Source organism: Prionailurus viverrinus, chromosome C2, assembly GCF_022837055.1.
Source record: "Prionailurus viverrinus isolate Anna chromosome C2, UM_Priviv_1.0, whole genome shotgun sequence".
NCBI classification, from domain to species: domain Eukaryota; kingdom Metazoa; phylum Chordata; class Mammalia; order Carnivora; family Felidae; genus Prionailurus; species Prionailurus viverrinus.
Window position 1 is genome coordinate 88,852,784 of NC_062569.1, and position 15,930 is coordinate 88,868,713.

General features: G+C 45.7%; 1 protein-coding gene across 1 annotated transcript in view; it reads left to right on the forward strand.

Moving 5' to 3' along the window:
* SLC12A8 (solute carrier family 12 member 8) overlaps positions 1–15,930 on the forward strand; it is a 148,483-nt gene that overhangs the window by 27,182 nt on the left and 105,371 nt on the right. Inside the window, exons 4-5 of the mRNA XM_047874263.1 lie at positions 4,655–4,801; positions 9,384–9,575. Of these exons, the coding sequence (XP_047730219.1) occupies positions 4,655–4,801; positions 9,384–9,575 (339 nt within the window). The remainder of the gene's footprint in view (positions 1–4,654; positions 4,802–9,383; positions 9,576–15,930) is intronic.

A 15,930-nucleotide genomic window follows, 5' to 3' on the forward strand; every position in this document is an offset into this window, starting at 1 on the left:
CTGACAAATCTGAGGTCAAACTTATTGAAAGTTAGTTAGTTAGCAAACTGCCCCATCCTAAGCTGAGCCTACAGTAAGTTCTGAGATGCATGGGTTTCTGTCTGCCCTCACTCTGAGGATGAGGCCTGTGGCATCTGACACCCTACAGGTGTTCATCTGGACCTTGGCAACACCTCACAGCCTTCCACAGGGGCCCATCTGGCTTCTGCAAACAACATGACCTTTCCTTTAGCTATCTAACTGTTAGTGACATCTGGGAACTCTTGGCTAATTTTTTGGCACACAGCCGTTGGGGCCACCCATGTGGATCCCCACAGCATCTTAGACAAATTGGACATGAAAGACAAGACTTGGTCCATGACATGGCAGCAGGACCTCCCTGCAAATGGTTCCAGATAAAATGACAAATTTCTCCAAGTCATTCATCTCCCCGCTCTGGTAGACAGCCTTGTGTCCGGTGTGAGCATGGCGCTTAGCCCAGGGCCACCGCAGAAGCCCCCGCTGTTGTTGTTCCCCACTGTACCACCCAACTTGCTCTGGCATAGTAGCTCAGAGGGTGAATAATAAAACTACTTTTCTGGATTTTTAAAAATTTTTAAATTTATTTTATTTTATATTTTTAAATGTCTATTTTTGAGAAAGAGAGACAGAGTGTGAGTGGGGCAGGGGCAGAGAGAGAGGGAGACACAGAATCTGAAGCAGACTCCAGGCTCTGAGCTGTCAGCACGAAGCCCGATGCAGGGCTCAAACCCACAAACCGCGAGAACGTGACCTGAGCCGAAGTTGGATGCTTTAGCCACCCAGGTGCCCCTGGATGTTTTTGAAAAAGGTAGCTCAGAACTGGTCCAACTGTCACCTACCATCACCCCAGCTGTTCTCCCTCCTCCTGCCCCCAGTGATAGTAATGACTGGGTAGAGGCGCAGAGGGAGAATCTGTGAGCCATAGCCTTCATGGCAGGGCATATCTGAAATATGAGGGGATTCCTTACCCTCCCATAAAGGAGGGAGTTGGGTGTGAGGTTCCAGAGTGTGGGGGAGAAGCTGATATTCCCTTCTCCTGTTGGATGTCTGCTTGGGTGCAGATCCATGGCTCTGCCCTTGGCCTGAGCAGGAGTGAAGGGGAATTGGAAGAAGCTGGCAGGGCAGAGAGAGAGTAAGGTTGTGGAGTAGCCAGTCATGATATTGTGATTTATAATAAGAAATAAATATTTGGTTTTTATCCCCAACCCTGGCACAGAGCTCCTAAAACCCTTGGAATTTTCTAAGTGATAAGAGTGATAAGGGTATCTGGATATTCATAACCATCCCTTTTCAACCACAACTGGGTTTATGTTAATAAGGTGACTTTTGGAAAGTACCTAAGGATGGGGGCTGGTTGCCCGGGGCACCAACCATGATTAGAGGGTTGGAACTTTCAGGGAGAGAGGTGGGGGCTGGAGATGTGAGTCAAATTCCAATGGCTGGTGATTGAATCAACTATGCCTATGTGTGAAGCATCCATAAAACCCCCAAAGAACGAGGTTTGAAGAGCTTCCAGGCTGGTAGACACATAGACGTTTGGGGAGCGTCGTGTGCCTGGAGAGAGCATGGAACCTACACACCTCTCCCCCATGGGCATCTCCCATGGGCTGTTCCAGGGTTATATGCTTTTATAACAGTGGTAATCTAGTAAGTGAAGTGTTTCTCTGAATTCCTTGAGATGTTCTAGCAAACTAATGGAACTCAAGGCGAGTGTCATGAGAACCTCTGATTTAGAGCCAGTCTTTCAGAAGCACAGGTGACAATTTACACTTATGACCACCATCTGAATTGGGGGGTTGACCAGTCTTATGACTATTTCCAGATAAAAAATATCATAATTAAATTGGATTATAGGACACCCAGCTGGTGCTGGAGAAATGCTTGGTATGGGGGGAAAACCCACACATCAGAATTGGTGTCAGAGTCATACCAGCCATGGGCCATCTGACTGGTCACTCTGCAAGGTCACTGGTTTGAGTCGTCTAGCTGGCAGACTCCTAAAAAGTCAGCTGTGGGGCAGTGGCAGAGGCTGGGGGCATCCTGGAAGTGGTGCAGCTGCAGGACATGGTGGAGAAGGGAGAGGTGTGAGGAATGGGCACCCAGTGGTGTTTCTATGCTGATGCCTAGAGACAGCGTGTCAGTGCAGGGGGTGGGGGGCTGGGAAATGCCGTTGTGGTCTCTAGAATACCTTCTTAGCATTTTATTCTAGGGTTCTCTGTCTCATCCTCTTTCCCTTTTTCCTGTGCTTCTGTATCTTCTTCTCTCTCTCCCTGAGCTTATGCTGGTCTCTCTCTCTCAAGAACATCAGGGTTGCAGCTTTGGAGTTAAACGCAGGCTCTTCCTACTGGCCTCTGATGAGCACATGCAGGTGCTGGGAAGACTTTTTATATTCTTTTGTCACTTGGTAAAAAAAAAAAAAAAAAAAAAGAAGAAGAAGAATAAAATAAGCACATTCCCCTCAGCATCCTGAGATAAGCTGTCATGACCTGGTCCCCAAGCTCATTTTAAACCATTTATACTTTTATTCTCAGGGTATGGAGTCTTCTTAAGTTTCTGCTTCCTTTGGGAAGCCTCTTTAAGGCTGATTTAGCCCAACGAGATCCAGGGAGTGAAAGCTTCTCATAAGCCATTAGGTAAACACATAAAGCAGCCTTCAGAGTGGACATGCGAAGGCTGGGATGGAAGAGGAATAAAATTTCTAAATTCATGATGGGAGATCCATGGGTAAGACAGACGTCTTCATAATTTAGCAAAGTTCAGGATGTTACAAATGGGAACCTGCAGAATTGGCTGTTAGGAAAGCAAAGGGCAAATAACCAGAGGTGCAGGGCCAAGTACAGATTTTATAGTCTGGCGTGGACTTGGGGCCATCCTGTCTCTCCTCCCAGCCTCCTTCCTCTGCTCTAACAGGGGCCCTCTCCCTGCCTGCCTCCCAGGGGCATTGTGAGGATCAAAGGAGAAGATTGATTTGGGAGGTGAAAGCCACTCTCTGAATTATTGCTCTTCGTTGCTGAGAGCTGCTATTGTTACTGCTGTTTCTAATAAATAACAGACCTATAACAGGCCTTGGTAGGAAAATGTAGGCTTGTGAAAGACAGATGAACAGAAATCTACACAGATGAAAGGAGCTCTGACTGGAGTCAGGGACTGGCGGGTTATGCCATCCCATGGGGTGCTTAAGGCTTAACTGACTGCCCTGATGGTTTTTTAAGGACCTTTCTAGGTCTGTGGGTGCATATTACAAGAGGAGAAGAGGAGCTGGGCTCCTCTCCTTTTGTTTTGACCGAGGCCGGTTGGCCTCAGCTTTGGGTCCTCGATCACGGGCACATCCTTTGCTCTCAGCCATTCAGAAGCTCTGACCTTAGATTTTATTTCCTGTAGTCTTAACTTTTCTGCCTTCTCACTGTGCTTATAGATCACATACATGCTCCAGGTAGACTGCTTGTCCACACCGGTCCATAGTTGGGGCTTCCTAGTCCCTGTAAGGTGAGAACCCCTGATCACTGCTATGGTAGTTTGAGGTACTGGAAGACTAGTGACGTGTGAAGTTAGACTACTATCCTGTGCAAGAGCAGCTCACAACATGAGCTGCTACTAGTTTTCTGCAAGTCATTTTAGTATTTCCACAAGGTTTAGTCTTTTTAGTAAAGAGTTTCCATTTGAGTGTTTTGTTAAAGTGCCTTTGTTATTTTTGAATTAGAAAAATAAGGTAGGCATCTGTTTAACTGCTTATAAATAAGCCTCTGGTTCTAAACAGCTGCCAAAGGATGCCTTAGAATCCTGGGGTGTGGGATGGAATGGAGCTTAGAGATCACTGTAACACCGGTGTTCAGGCAAGAGAACAGAGACCGCTCCAGGCATTAAAAAAAACCTTTAAAAATGTTTAATTATTTGAGAGAGAGGGAGAGAGCAAGCATGAGCAGGGGAGGGGCAGAGAGAGGGAGACACAGAATCCGAAGCAGGCTCCAGGCTCTGAGCTGTCAGCACAGAGCCTGATATGGGGTTCGAACCCACAGACTGGGAGATCATGACCTGAGCCAAAGCTGGACACTTAAATGACTGAGCCACCCAGGTGCCCCAGGCATTTTAAACAGAAGTAATTTAATATGCAGATTTCATTACAGCAGTATTAGGGACGGAGGCTCAAAAAGCATAAAGGAAGTCTACACGAAGATTAGTAACTGCTGGAAGCTGCTCTCCCGGTGGGACGGGGATACTGGGAGGGAAAGTGGCCTTATCCAGAAAGCTGGAACTTAGAATCCCACACTCACCTAGAAGTGACACACAACACTTCTACCTAGTTTCCAGAGGCCAGAACTCAGTCACATGGCCATGCCGACCTGCAGCCGCGCTGGGAGTGGTCTACTGAGTGGCCAGAAGGGAACCGACCTGCTGGGCAACCAGTCTCTGCCTGTGTGGGTACAGGGATCACTGTCGGGAGAGAACAGCGACGCTTTTGCAGAAACAATCTTCAAGACTGTGCGCACATTCACACCTGCCCTGGCATAGTAGGGTGGATGTATGTCAGAGTGGAGTTCTCCTACCCACCTCCTGTTCTACTTCCCTTCCCTTCCCTTCCCCTTGCTGGCCCTCTGAAGCGCTGCATGCTGAATTCTGTGTGCTCTGTTTTCAGGGGGCGCTGGCCCAGCCCCAGCCCTGGTGGAAGAGCCAGCTGTTTGTGTGGGAGCCAGTGCTGTTTGGGACCTGGGACGGTGTGTTCACATCCTGCATGATCAACATTTTTGGGGTTGTCCTTTTCCTGAGGACTGGCTGGTTAGTGGTGAGTGATGAGCTGGTGGCCCTGGAGTTTCTTGTGAGTTTGTGACACGGAAAGGTCTGCACTCTTGGGCATTCCACAGGGCAGGCAACAGATTCCTGAAGCACGGATGCTCCAGAAACATGAAACAAGAAGCAAGTACATATAGCTAGCATTGCTATTTAAATGAGAATCCTGAGAACCTAGGCCTCAGACAAAGCCTCCAATGGGAGCCTCGCCATGGATTTAAGTTATATGAGCACAGAAATATGAGCAATGTGAGTCAGGGCACATCACGGATGGGACTAGAGGTGGATCAGAGAGAGCAGACTGGTGGCAGTTTTGCCTCCGGTTTGTGACCCTCTCCTGCTTTCCTGGTATTTTTCAACTTGTCTGGTGCCCTCCTGGTGGCACTGGTTGCCTTGTCCCACCACACACAGATCCTGTGTAAGAGGCTGCACATGGCAGTGCTTGATCACAGGTGCACGAGATCATGGGGGTACGTTTGCTTCCTCCATGGAGAAACCAAAGGCCTCTTCTTTGTGTCTTTTCTGAAGGCATCCTGGGAGCTTCCAAGCAGATGTGTGTCCTGAGCAGGGGTTCTGAACCCCTTACATGGCATCTTCTTCCTGGGACACCAGTAAACTAAACAGGCTGCTCGAAACAAAAGGCTAGCCAGTCAGGAGTCATTGATGAGCACCTAATGTGTTCCAGGCACTACAAGGTACCAATGGGATTATGAAACAGAAGGCCCTGTTCTTCCCTCTGGTGAGCTAAGAGTCCTGGGTAGATTTCACATCAGGAATCCAAGTGGTTTCTCAAAGCAGTATTAAATACCTCAGGAGTGGAATAGGCTATGAACATATGGTGGCTAAGTGTCCAGGAAAGCTTCCTGGAAGAGGTGTGGTTCAGCCAGGCTTTGAGAGGTGAGCTGGGTTGCACAGATGAAAGAGAGAGGGGGGTCATTCAAGGTGTGGAATGTACTAGTCAGGGTTCTTCAGGGGAACACAGGCAGAACCAATAGGAGCTATATATCTATAAGAGATATATAGGATGTCCTATATATATGACTGGGGGGTCTGGTGAGTCCAAGTGAGACTCAGGTAAGAATTGATGTTGCAGGCTTGAATCCAAAGACTGGGAGCACAGGCGGAATTTCTGTGTTGCAGTCTGGCTACAGAATTCTTTCTTCTTTGGGAAACCTCAGTCTTTGCTGTTAAGGCCTTCCAACAGATTGGATGAGGCCCTTTGGCAGTATAGACGGTAATCTCTTTTTAACAAAAAATTTTCTTTTTTAACATTTATTTATTTTCAAGAGACAGAGAGAGACAGAGTGTGAGTGGTGGAGGGGCAGAGAGAGAGAGAGGGAGACACAGAATCCAAAGCAGGCTCCAGGCTCTGAGTTGTCAGCACACAGCCCGATGTGGGGCTTGAACCCACTAACCTGAGCTGAAGTTGGACACTTAACTGACTGAGCCACCCAGGTGCCCCTAGACAGTAATCTCTTTTACTTAAAGTCTACTGACTGTAAATGTTAAGCACAGCTAAAACAAAAACAAACAAACAAAAAAACTACATTTACAGCAACATCTAGATTACTGTTTGACTAAATATATGGTCACCATATTCTATCCAAGTTAGCACAGAAAATTAACCATCGCATGGGCAAATTCTGGGGGAGGAAAGCTGAGCTGTGACAAGGTGTATGGGGTTCTTAGCGCCTCAGGAGGCCTAGGTGAGGCCAGACCTTCCTGAGCTCTTTTACCTAGGTCATTAGCTCAGGGTTCAGCCTTAATCATGGCCTGGGTTACGCCTGGGTGGCTCACTCGGTTAAGCGTCCGACTTCAGCTTGGGTCATGATCTCACGTTTAGTGGGTTTGAGCCCTGCTTCGGGCTTTGCAGTCTGGAGCCTACTTCAGATTCTGGGTCTCCCTCTCTCTCTGCCCCTCCCCCACTCACACTCTGTCTCTGTCTCTTGAAAATAAATAAATGTTAAAAAAAATTTTTTAGGGGCGCCTGGGTGGCTTGGTTGGTTAAGCGTCCGACTTCGGCTCAGGTCATGATCTCACGGTCCGTGAGTTCGAGCCCCGCGTTGGGCTCTGTGCTGACAGCTCAGAGCCTGGAGCCTGTTTCAGATTCTGTGTCTTCCTCTCTCTCTGCCCCTCCCCTGTTCATTCTCTGTCTCTCTGTGTCTCAAAAATAAATAAATGTTAAAAAAATTAAAAAAAAAATTTTTTTAAAAATCAGACCCACGCAGGGGTGGGTGACTTTTTTTTTTTTTTTAATTAACATGTGAAAGCTTAGAGTAGGGTCAGCCAAACTCCCTAGTGTAGCTATAAGAATTTATGCCTCCTACACCCTTCCCAGACTTACAGGGCCTTCTGCTTACAAAAACACAAAGCCTTCATCTCAGACTCCTTGTTGTGCAGGCAGATTTAGGCTTCTGGGATCCACCTCTGTTTTTAACCTCTTCCTAAGGGCCACCTCACTGCCCAGCACCTCTCCAGCCTGTGTCCAAGGGAGGCCCATCAGTCTGACTGCTGTGTGGCAGAGGAAGGTGTAGCCAGTGACAACTGGGTCCCTGGGCTCTGCTTCACACAAGGTAGTTATGGGATTGTAGAAAGGAGAAAAAGGTAAGCTTTCTCTATTTTTTAAAGTAGGCTCTATGCTCATCATGGGGCTCAAACTTACAACCCCAAGATCAAGATTCACATGCTCTGCTGACTGAGCCAGCCAGCTAGGTGCACCCCAACTCTCTTTATTTTGATTCTTTTTTTTTTTTAAGTGTATTTATTTATTTTGGGAAAGAGAGAGCAGCGGAGGGGCAGAGAGAGAGGGAGAGAGAATCCCAAGCAAGCTCCACACTGTCAGAGCAGAGCCCAATGCAGTGCTCAAACCCATGAACTATGAGATCATGACCTGAGCTGAGATCAAGTGTTGGATGCTTAACGGACTGAGCCACCCAGGCGCCCCTCTATTTTGTTTCTTAAGTCTGTAAGGGCTTCTTCTGAACCCTCCCACTGGGTTATTTTTTGGAGAAATGACTATCCAGAGGTGTCAGTTCCCTCTGCAAAGTGAAGGTTCAAGTTGTATTCATTTTCTCTTGCTGTGTAACAAATTAGTCCAGTACCTAGCAGCATGAGGCAAATACGTGTATTATCTTATGTATTATCTTACAGTTTCTGTGGTCCAGGTATCCAAGTGCAGCCTAGCTGGCTCAGAGTCTCTCCCAGGGTCACAGGCAGGCTCTCAGTCAGGACTGCATTCCCACCTGAAGGCTCTACCAGAGGAGGAGCTGTTTCCAAGATCACTTGCGCAGTTGTTGGCTGGCCTTGTTATGTGGGCCTCTTCCTAGGGCTGCCTCCTTACATGCAGCTCACTTACCCGGGGACCAGCAGTCTAAGGGAGGGAGAGAGAGAGAGAGTGAGAGAGAGAGCGCACCCAAGATGAAAGCCACGGTCTTTTTCTATCCTCATCTCAGAAGTGATCTCCTGCAGAGTTCTGTTCTTTAGAAGTGAGTCACCAGGTCCAACCCCAACTCAAGGGGAGGAGATTACACGGGGCATGTGTGCCAGGGGCTGGGGGTCATGGGGGGCTGCCTTTGAAGCTGCCTGCCACACAAATGCATCCTTTTGCCCTGAAATGATCTCTTGTTTTTCAGCTTTGACATTCGTTTTACCTGAAACATCATATTTGATCATGGGAAAAAAAGGCAAATGTGAAATGGCAAAGAAAAGATAGAGCTTCTAGGAGGTGGCATAAAGCTGGAGTGAGTAGAGGTCATGCTCAGAGTCTCAAATAGACCACATGAACTCTAAAGAATAATTTGATAGCACACTTATAATTTTGAAGATGTTAAAGTGGCAGTTTTGGCCTGAAAACTTAAAGATTGGTGCAAGATATTTTATTATCACATGCAAACAATTTGAAAACACAAAGGAAGAAAAGAGTAATTCTATAATTTCATTAAAAATATAAAATCAGCAAAATAAGAAACTGTCTGAATAAAGCATAACTGGATAAAACATCATCCTGCTCTCTTGGCACTCACAGCCCGGAGGTAAAGATGGGCTTGGAAGCAGTACTTGACAAGTACTGTGGAAAGTACTAAGCCCGGGCACTGTACAAACCAGAGGAGGGTTCCAGGGACAGTTTTCCGGAGGAGGTGGCCCCTAACCTAAAAGGATGAGATGGAGTGAGGCTGTCTACGAGATGGAGTGAGCAGGAAAGGCATGCCCAGGAGGGTGGTGGGGAAGAGCATGTGACTTCCTGCTAGGGCACAGGGATGAGACAGACTGGAGGGCGGGGAGGGGATGGATGGGGAGGGGCCTCATGAGGGTATCCAGTTGCTTTGACTTTACCCTATTGGCAGTGGGAAGTCAGTGAAGAGTTTGAAGCAAAGATGTTTCCCTTCATCTGAAATTTCTTCCAGGCCTTACGCTTGTGGGCTGCCTCTGTCCTTTTTCAGGTACCCAGCTCTTCCTCCCCGACCCCTGTTGCAGCTCTGGAGGTGTCGGGGGAGGTGGTTAGTGCTCCTGGGAGGGGCCTGACTGGCAGGGCCTCCCTGTCCTAACCCCTGACCTTGCTTCTTGCTGTTCTGCTGCAGGGAAATACAGGAGTGCTCATGGGCATGTTTCTGGTGTCCTTTGTCATCCTGGTGGCCCTCATCACCGTGCTGTCTGGCATCGGTGTTGGGGAGCACTGTGGTGTTGGCAGCGGTGGTGTCTACTCGATGATCTCCTCGGTCCTTGGTGGGCAGACTGGTGGCACGATTGGGCTACTGTACGTGTTTGGACAGGTGAGCCTGGGGGCTGGGGGAGGGGAGTTTTGCCCTGAGGGCATCAGCATATGGGATCTGTTCCCTCACTTGGCTGTTTGCCACCATCTTCTCATCCATGTTCCCATTTGATCTGAGGAGAGGCAAGTTGGGGTAATTGGGCTCATTTTATAGATGGGCAGACTGGGGCTCTGAGAGGGAGCTCAGAGGCATAGCTTAGCCCACTGTCCAGGACCCTGACCCAGAGTCCAGGGCTCCTACCTTTCTACCTCTGGTGCCTTGTGGCATCCTGATCTGCCCAGGAATGCAGGGCTTGGCTGGAACTATTCTTGATGCCCATTGTAGGGAGGGGAGTGCATGACAGTGGCCCGAGCCCAGGTGGCAGCTGGGTGGCCCTGTCCCTGGGGCACTTTAGTGCTGAAGAAGGGACATTTTACCTGTGCCAAAAGACTTTCCTGGACGCGGGCACTTCTCAAATGAGCTGGAGCTCCAGGCTTATTGACAGCTTGAAGGCCTTGCCGAAGAGGCCAGAGCCGTGTGTGGACGCCCTGTCTGAGAAGGAGGGGGCGGTGCAGCAGGGTGGACACAGGCTCTCAGAAAACTAGTGAGCAGGGAGAAGCCCTGGGACTTACTTAGCTAAAACACAGGGATGGTGACCTAATGAGGACCAAACAAAGACAGACATTAAGAAGCAGCTCTTTGTAAGCACTTCTTGGCTTGAGAAAGGCTTTTATGATGGTGCAAAGGGTGGTGGGTGGTTGAAAACACAGTTTCAAGAAAAGAATTTGTCTAAGGGTACAAGAGTCTCCTCAAAGAAAGGATACTTTTGTTCTTTTCTTTTTCAGCAGGGTTATTTTAGTATAACTACATCTGATTCTCCAACAGCGCAAAGGGTGTGTGTGTGTGTGTGTGTGTGTGTGTGTGTGTGTGACATGCACGAAAGGCAGAGAGATTGTCACTGCACTCTTAAAGCCACTTGCCTTTACTGGAGAAAGATCTTTAAGCTCCGTAGCTTGGGAGTGAGAAATAAATGGTTAGTTTACTTTATTACCCTGGGGATTTGTCTGTCGATGTTTTACTTCTGCGCTGTCTCCTAGCCAGGTTGCAGCCCTGCTCTCTGGGTAAGCAAGCTTACCTGCAGCAGCAAATACCATGACAGGGACCAGCGCCAAACCAGGGGCCAGCGAAGGGCCCCTGTAGAGGGGAAGCTGGAATGTCGTGTCTCCTGTGTGTGGGTTGCTTCAGAGGAAGGGTGTTCACAGAAAAAGTGTTTTCTGCACACTGGCAGCTGCTGCCGAACAGCCACCCCATCTACACCCTCGCTTGCTTAGCTTGCTCTCTGTTCGGGTCTCGGTGAGAAACACCGGAGCCCCTCTGGCTGGCGTCTTCAGTACGCCTCTCCTTTGCCTGCTGCTGACCTGGGCTGGCTTCTCTAATCGGGGTGTGGGTGCTGCATAACCCTTTTTATATGCTATTGGATTCACTCCGCTAGGATTTTGTTGAGGATTTGGGGTATGTATTCATGAGGGATATTGGTCTGTAGTGTTCTTGTGATCTCTTTGTCTAGTTTTGGTCTCATGATAAAGCTGGCCCGATAGAATGAGTTGGGAGGTGTTCCCTCCTCTTCTATTTTTTAGAAGAGTTTCTAAAGGATTAGTGTTAATCCTTCTTTAAATGTTTGGTAAAACTTAGTGGTGAAACCATCTGGTCCCTGGCTTTTCTTTGTAGGAAGTGTTTTGATAACTAATTCAATCACTTATATAGGCATAATCTGATTTTCTATTTCTTCTTGAGTCAGTTTTGGTAGTTTGTGTCTTTCTAGGAATCTGTCCATTTTATCTCTGTAATTTAATTTATTGGTGTAAAATCATTCATAGATTCCTTATAATCTTTTTAGTGTTTGTAAGATTGGTAGTAATGGCTTCCCTTCCATTCCTGATTTTAATCATTTGAGACCTTGCTCCTTTTTTTTTTTTTTTCTTCAGTCAGTCTAGTTAAAGAAAGTTTTGGTTTTGTTGGTTTTTCTTTTTATTTTTATTTTTTTTTTCTGGTCTCCAATTTATTCCTACTCCAGTCTTTAGTATTTCCTTCCTCTTGCTTCCTTTGGGTTTAGTTTGCTCTTCTTTTTCTAGTTTCTTAAGGTGGAAGGTTAGGTCACTGACTCGAGACCCTTCTTTCAGGGTGTAATTGCAGTTTCTGAGGGTCCCTATTCCTGGGTCTTACTGACCTGTAACCCCGTCATTCCAGGGCATGAATACACTCATTTATTTTTAATGACTGCTGAGCAGATTGCGTGCTTGCCCTAGAGCAGGGGTCAGCAGACTTCCACTATAAAGGTCCAGATAGTAAATATCTTAGTTTTTATGAGTCATATATCTCTGTCACAACTATTCAATTCTGCTGTTGTAGTTCAAAAGCTGCCATAGTCAATATGAAAAACTGGGCTTAGCTGTGTTCCTATAAAACTTTTTTACCAAAACAGGCAGCAAGCAGGATTTGGCCAGCATGTTAAAGTTTGCTAACACTTGTTTCAGGCATAAAAATTTAGACGATGTAAGAGTACCTGGCTGGCTGAGTCAGGGAGCATGCAAGCTCTTGATCTCAGGGTTGTGGGTTTGAGCCTCATATTGGGTGTACAGATTACTTAAAAATAAAATCTTTAAAAAATAGAGAGACTATAAACACTTAAAATAATCATTTTAAAGCTTGCAAATATTTTCATAACCCTGCATCCTCCCCAATCCTTCCCCATCATCTCTCTGAGTTGTTGGTGACCCCTTGGCCAGTGGAGGAAACAGTGAACTGGAGCCCCTCCTCACTCTATGCCCCACTCACTTTTAAAAAATTTTCAATGTTTTATTTATTTTTGAGAGTGGGGGGAGAGAGAGAGAGAGAGAGAGAGAGAGAGAGAGAGAGAGAATGGGAGAGGGGCAAGAGAGAGACAGAGACAGAATCTGAAGCAGGCTCCAGGCTCTGAGCTGTCAACACAGAGCTCGACACGGGGCTCAAACCCACGAACTGTGAGACATGACCTGAGCTGAAGTCAGATGCTTAATTGACTGAGTCATCCAGGCTCCCTCTGCCCCACTCACTTTTGGGTCTGAGGGCTTCTTTGAGGTTGCTTACCCTAGATACCAAAATATACGGCTTTCACCTGCATGGTTGTGTCTGTAATTACTGCTTTACATGGTCTTTGCTGGACTGTGCAAAAACCATGGAGAACTGGAAAACTTTCGTAGACCTGATATGGGCTGGAGTTTTGTTGTGGGAGTTAACGCAGTCAAGCAGCTTGAACCTTAAACAAGGATTTCATGTCAGAAAGGAGGGATGTGGAGGGCAGCTCTGGTCTGTTAGGTAGGTACCCAGAGATGAAAAACAAAATGCCCATGATTGTGAGGTGCAGTTGTTGTAACATAAACACGTTGGAGTGGAAGTGTTCTGCCCTGAAAGTAGGCCACTTTCTTTCTATGAAATGGTGGGTGACGCCCCCAGCTCCCTGCAGCAGAAGATTAGAAAGAAAAGGGAAAAGGAATGTCTGTGATTATAAACTTTAACAGCTGATAAAAATACTGAAAAACTATAATAGGGGTGCCTGAGAGGCTCAATTGGTTAAGTGTCTGACTCTTGATTTCTGCTCAGGTCATGATCTCACGGTTTTGTGAGTTCGAGCCCCACACTGGGATTCTCTCTCTCCCTCTCTCTGTCCTTTCCCCGCTTGTGCGCTCTCTCTCTCTCTCTCTCTCTCTCTCTCAAAATAAATAAATAAACTTTAAAAATATATACATAATAAACTCTGGGGGTGTTTATGCATTAAACAAGTCGACAGGGATGTTTTCCAGTGAAGAGGTGTATTCATGGTTGGAGGGGAGGGTAGCTGGACTTCTCTGGGGAGGGGTCTGTGGTGTTGTCCATACCTCTGGGGTGGGGGTGTCAAGCTCAGTGGGCAGAGAGGTGTGGGGGGAACTTTGCTTCCTAGACACACCGTGCTCTCCGTACCTAAGTGTAGCATTTGCATAAAGTCTGCAAATCTTAATATATTTGTTTTTATTTTTCCTTTATAAAATTCTTTTAAAGTTACAAAATGATGTTCATTGTAACTAGTTAACATATCAGCGATAATGTAAAGAAAAAGTTTATTTCCCTCCCCATCCTAAGGTGTCCATTGGGAATACCCACCATCCTTTTCTGCCACCTTCCCTGTGTTTATGTATGTGAATTCATGATTGTTGAAGTGCTTGCTTGTTTTTACAAAAATGGGGACAGAGTTTATACTCTATTCCATGGTTTGTGTTTCTCACTTAACAATAAGTTATAGATATTCCTCGAGGTCAGTGTTTATCTATAACAATAAGTTATAGATATTCCTCGAGGTCAGTGTTTCAAAAAAGCCTGTGCTTTTTTGAAAAAACTGTTTATTTATTTTGAGAGAGAGTGCGTCTGTGGAAGCTCATGCAAGCTCACACAAGTGGGAAAGGGGCAGAGAGAGAGTGAGAGAGAGAGAATCCCAAGCAGGCTCCATACTGCCAGTGCAGAGCCCCATGCGGGGCTTGAACTCACAGACCATGAGATCATGACTTGATCCAAAATCAAAAGTCAGATGCTCAACTGACTGAGCCACCCAGGTGCCCCTAAACCTGTGCTTTTTAACTAGTAGCTTAGCATTGCCTAATATGAATGTATGATAATTCATGGCACATTTGTCTTCTGTATTCATCATTTTACTCTCTTCTATAAGAGTAGTTGTATTTCTTTTCTCATTCCTAAAATCTTTAATTTTTTCTTTTCTTAATCAGGCTGCTAGGTGTGTATGTATTTTATTTATCTCTTAAAGGATCAGCTGTTATTTTTATTTTAAATATCTTATTTTTAAGTAATCTCTACACCCAACATGGGGCTCGAACTCACAACCCCGAGATCAAGAGTCACATATTCCACAGACAGGGACAGCCAGGCTTCTCTTAAAGGATCAGCTTTTATTCTCTGAATTCTTTCTTTTGTTATTTTTCCTTTATTAATTTCATATTTCCTTTTATTAAATGCCTCTTCCTACTATCTTTTTATTTATATTGGTCTTTTTTATCATATCTTAAGTTAAATATTTTATTTTTTTTCTGCCCTTTTTAACTAATAAAAATATTTAGGGTTATACTTTTTTTTTTTTGCTTCTGAATGCAGGATTAGTGTGCCTCTCAAGTTTTAGGATATAATATTCTCCTTTTCATTACTTTCTAGATCATTTGAAATTTTAAAAACTCATTATTTTGCCAACATGGCTCAAATTTATTTCTATTGTATGTTTTCCCCTTGCTGATTTGGAAGTTCTACTGTGCTTTTTGTTCTGAGAAGAGTTATAGTCCACCCTTAGAAAAGCCATAATTATACTTTTCCTATAGTTATCAACCGAGCAGCATTGCTTACTATGTTCATCCGCCTACCAAATATGAAATCTCTATGACACTTTGACTCCCCCACATTCCATAAATACCCTCACCTCTTACCCCAAAGCTCTTAGATTTTGAGAAGACGGTTTAATTTGTGGTTGTTATTGGTTTCCTTCATAGTAAGTCTTTTCAGCTTTAAGAATCCTTATTTATAAGTTACATTGCAAATTTCCAGTGACAATACCATCATCTATTTAACATTAACAAAGTATTTTATGAAATTCATGGCTAACTACTGTTTCTTCTTTTTCAGTAGCTAATAATAGTACAGTAAAAATGATAAGGCCAATAGCTAGTATCTCTATAACTCAAACTATGAGCCAGATACTGTTCTAAGAACTTACATAAATTATCTCATTTCACCGTTACAGTAACTTCTTTTTTCCTTGACTTTATTTATTTTGAAAGAGAGAGAGAGTGCGAGTGGGGGAGGGGCAGAGAGAGAGGGAGAGAAACCCAAGCAGGCTACACACTGTCAATGTGGAGCCCAATGCGGGGCTCGAACTCGAGAACCATGAGGTCACAACCTGAGCCAAAACCAAGAGCCAGACGCTCAACCAACTAAGCCAGCCAGGTGCCCCCTCACAATAACTTTTGAAGCAAGTACTATTATTATTATTTGTATTTCACAGATGAGGAAATGAGGCACAGAGAGCTTAAAACACTTTCCCAAGTCACACAGCTAAGCCTGGGAACCACAGCATTTGGCCCCGGTCTGATTTCACAGTCCATGCTCCTAACCACCATGTCCTTTCACACAGCCTCCACAGGCTTCTCCTTTATGTTTTGTTCCTAGCATCTTCGGGCTAAAAAGTGATTTTAGCTATGAATTGGAGAGAGGGACTCTACTGGAGCCACTGGAGACAAAGGCAGTCTTTACTGCTTGGCCCACTTCATGTGAGCAAACTCTGTTCACCAACTAGAAAAGGAAAATG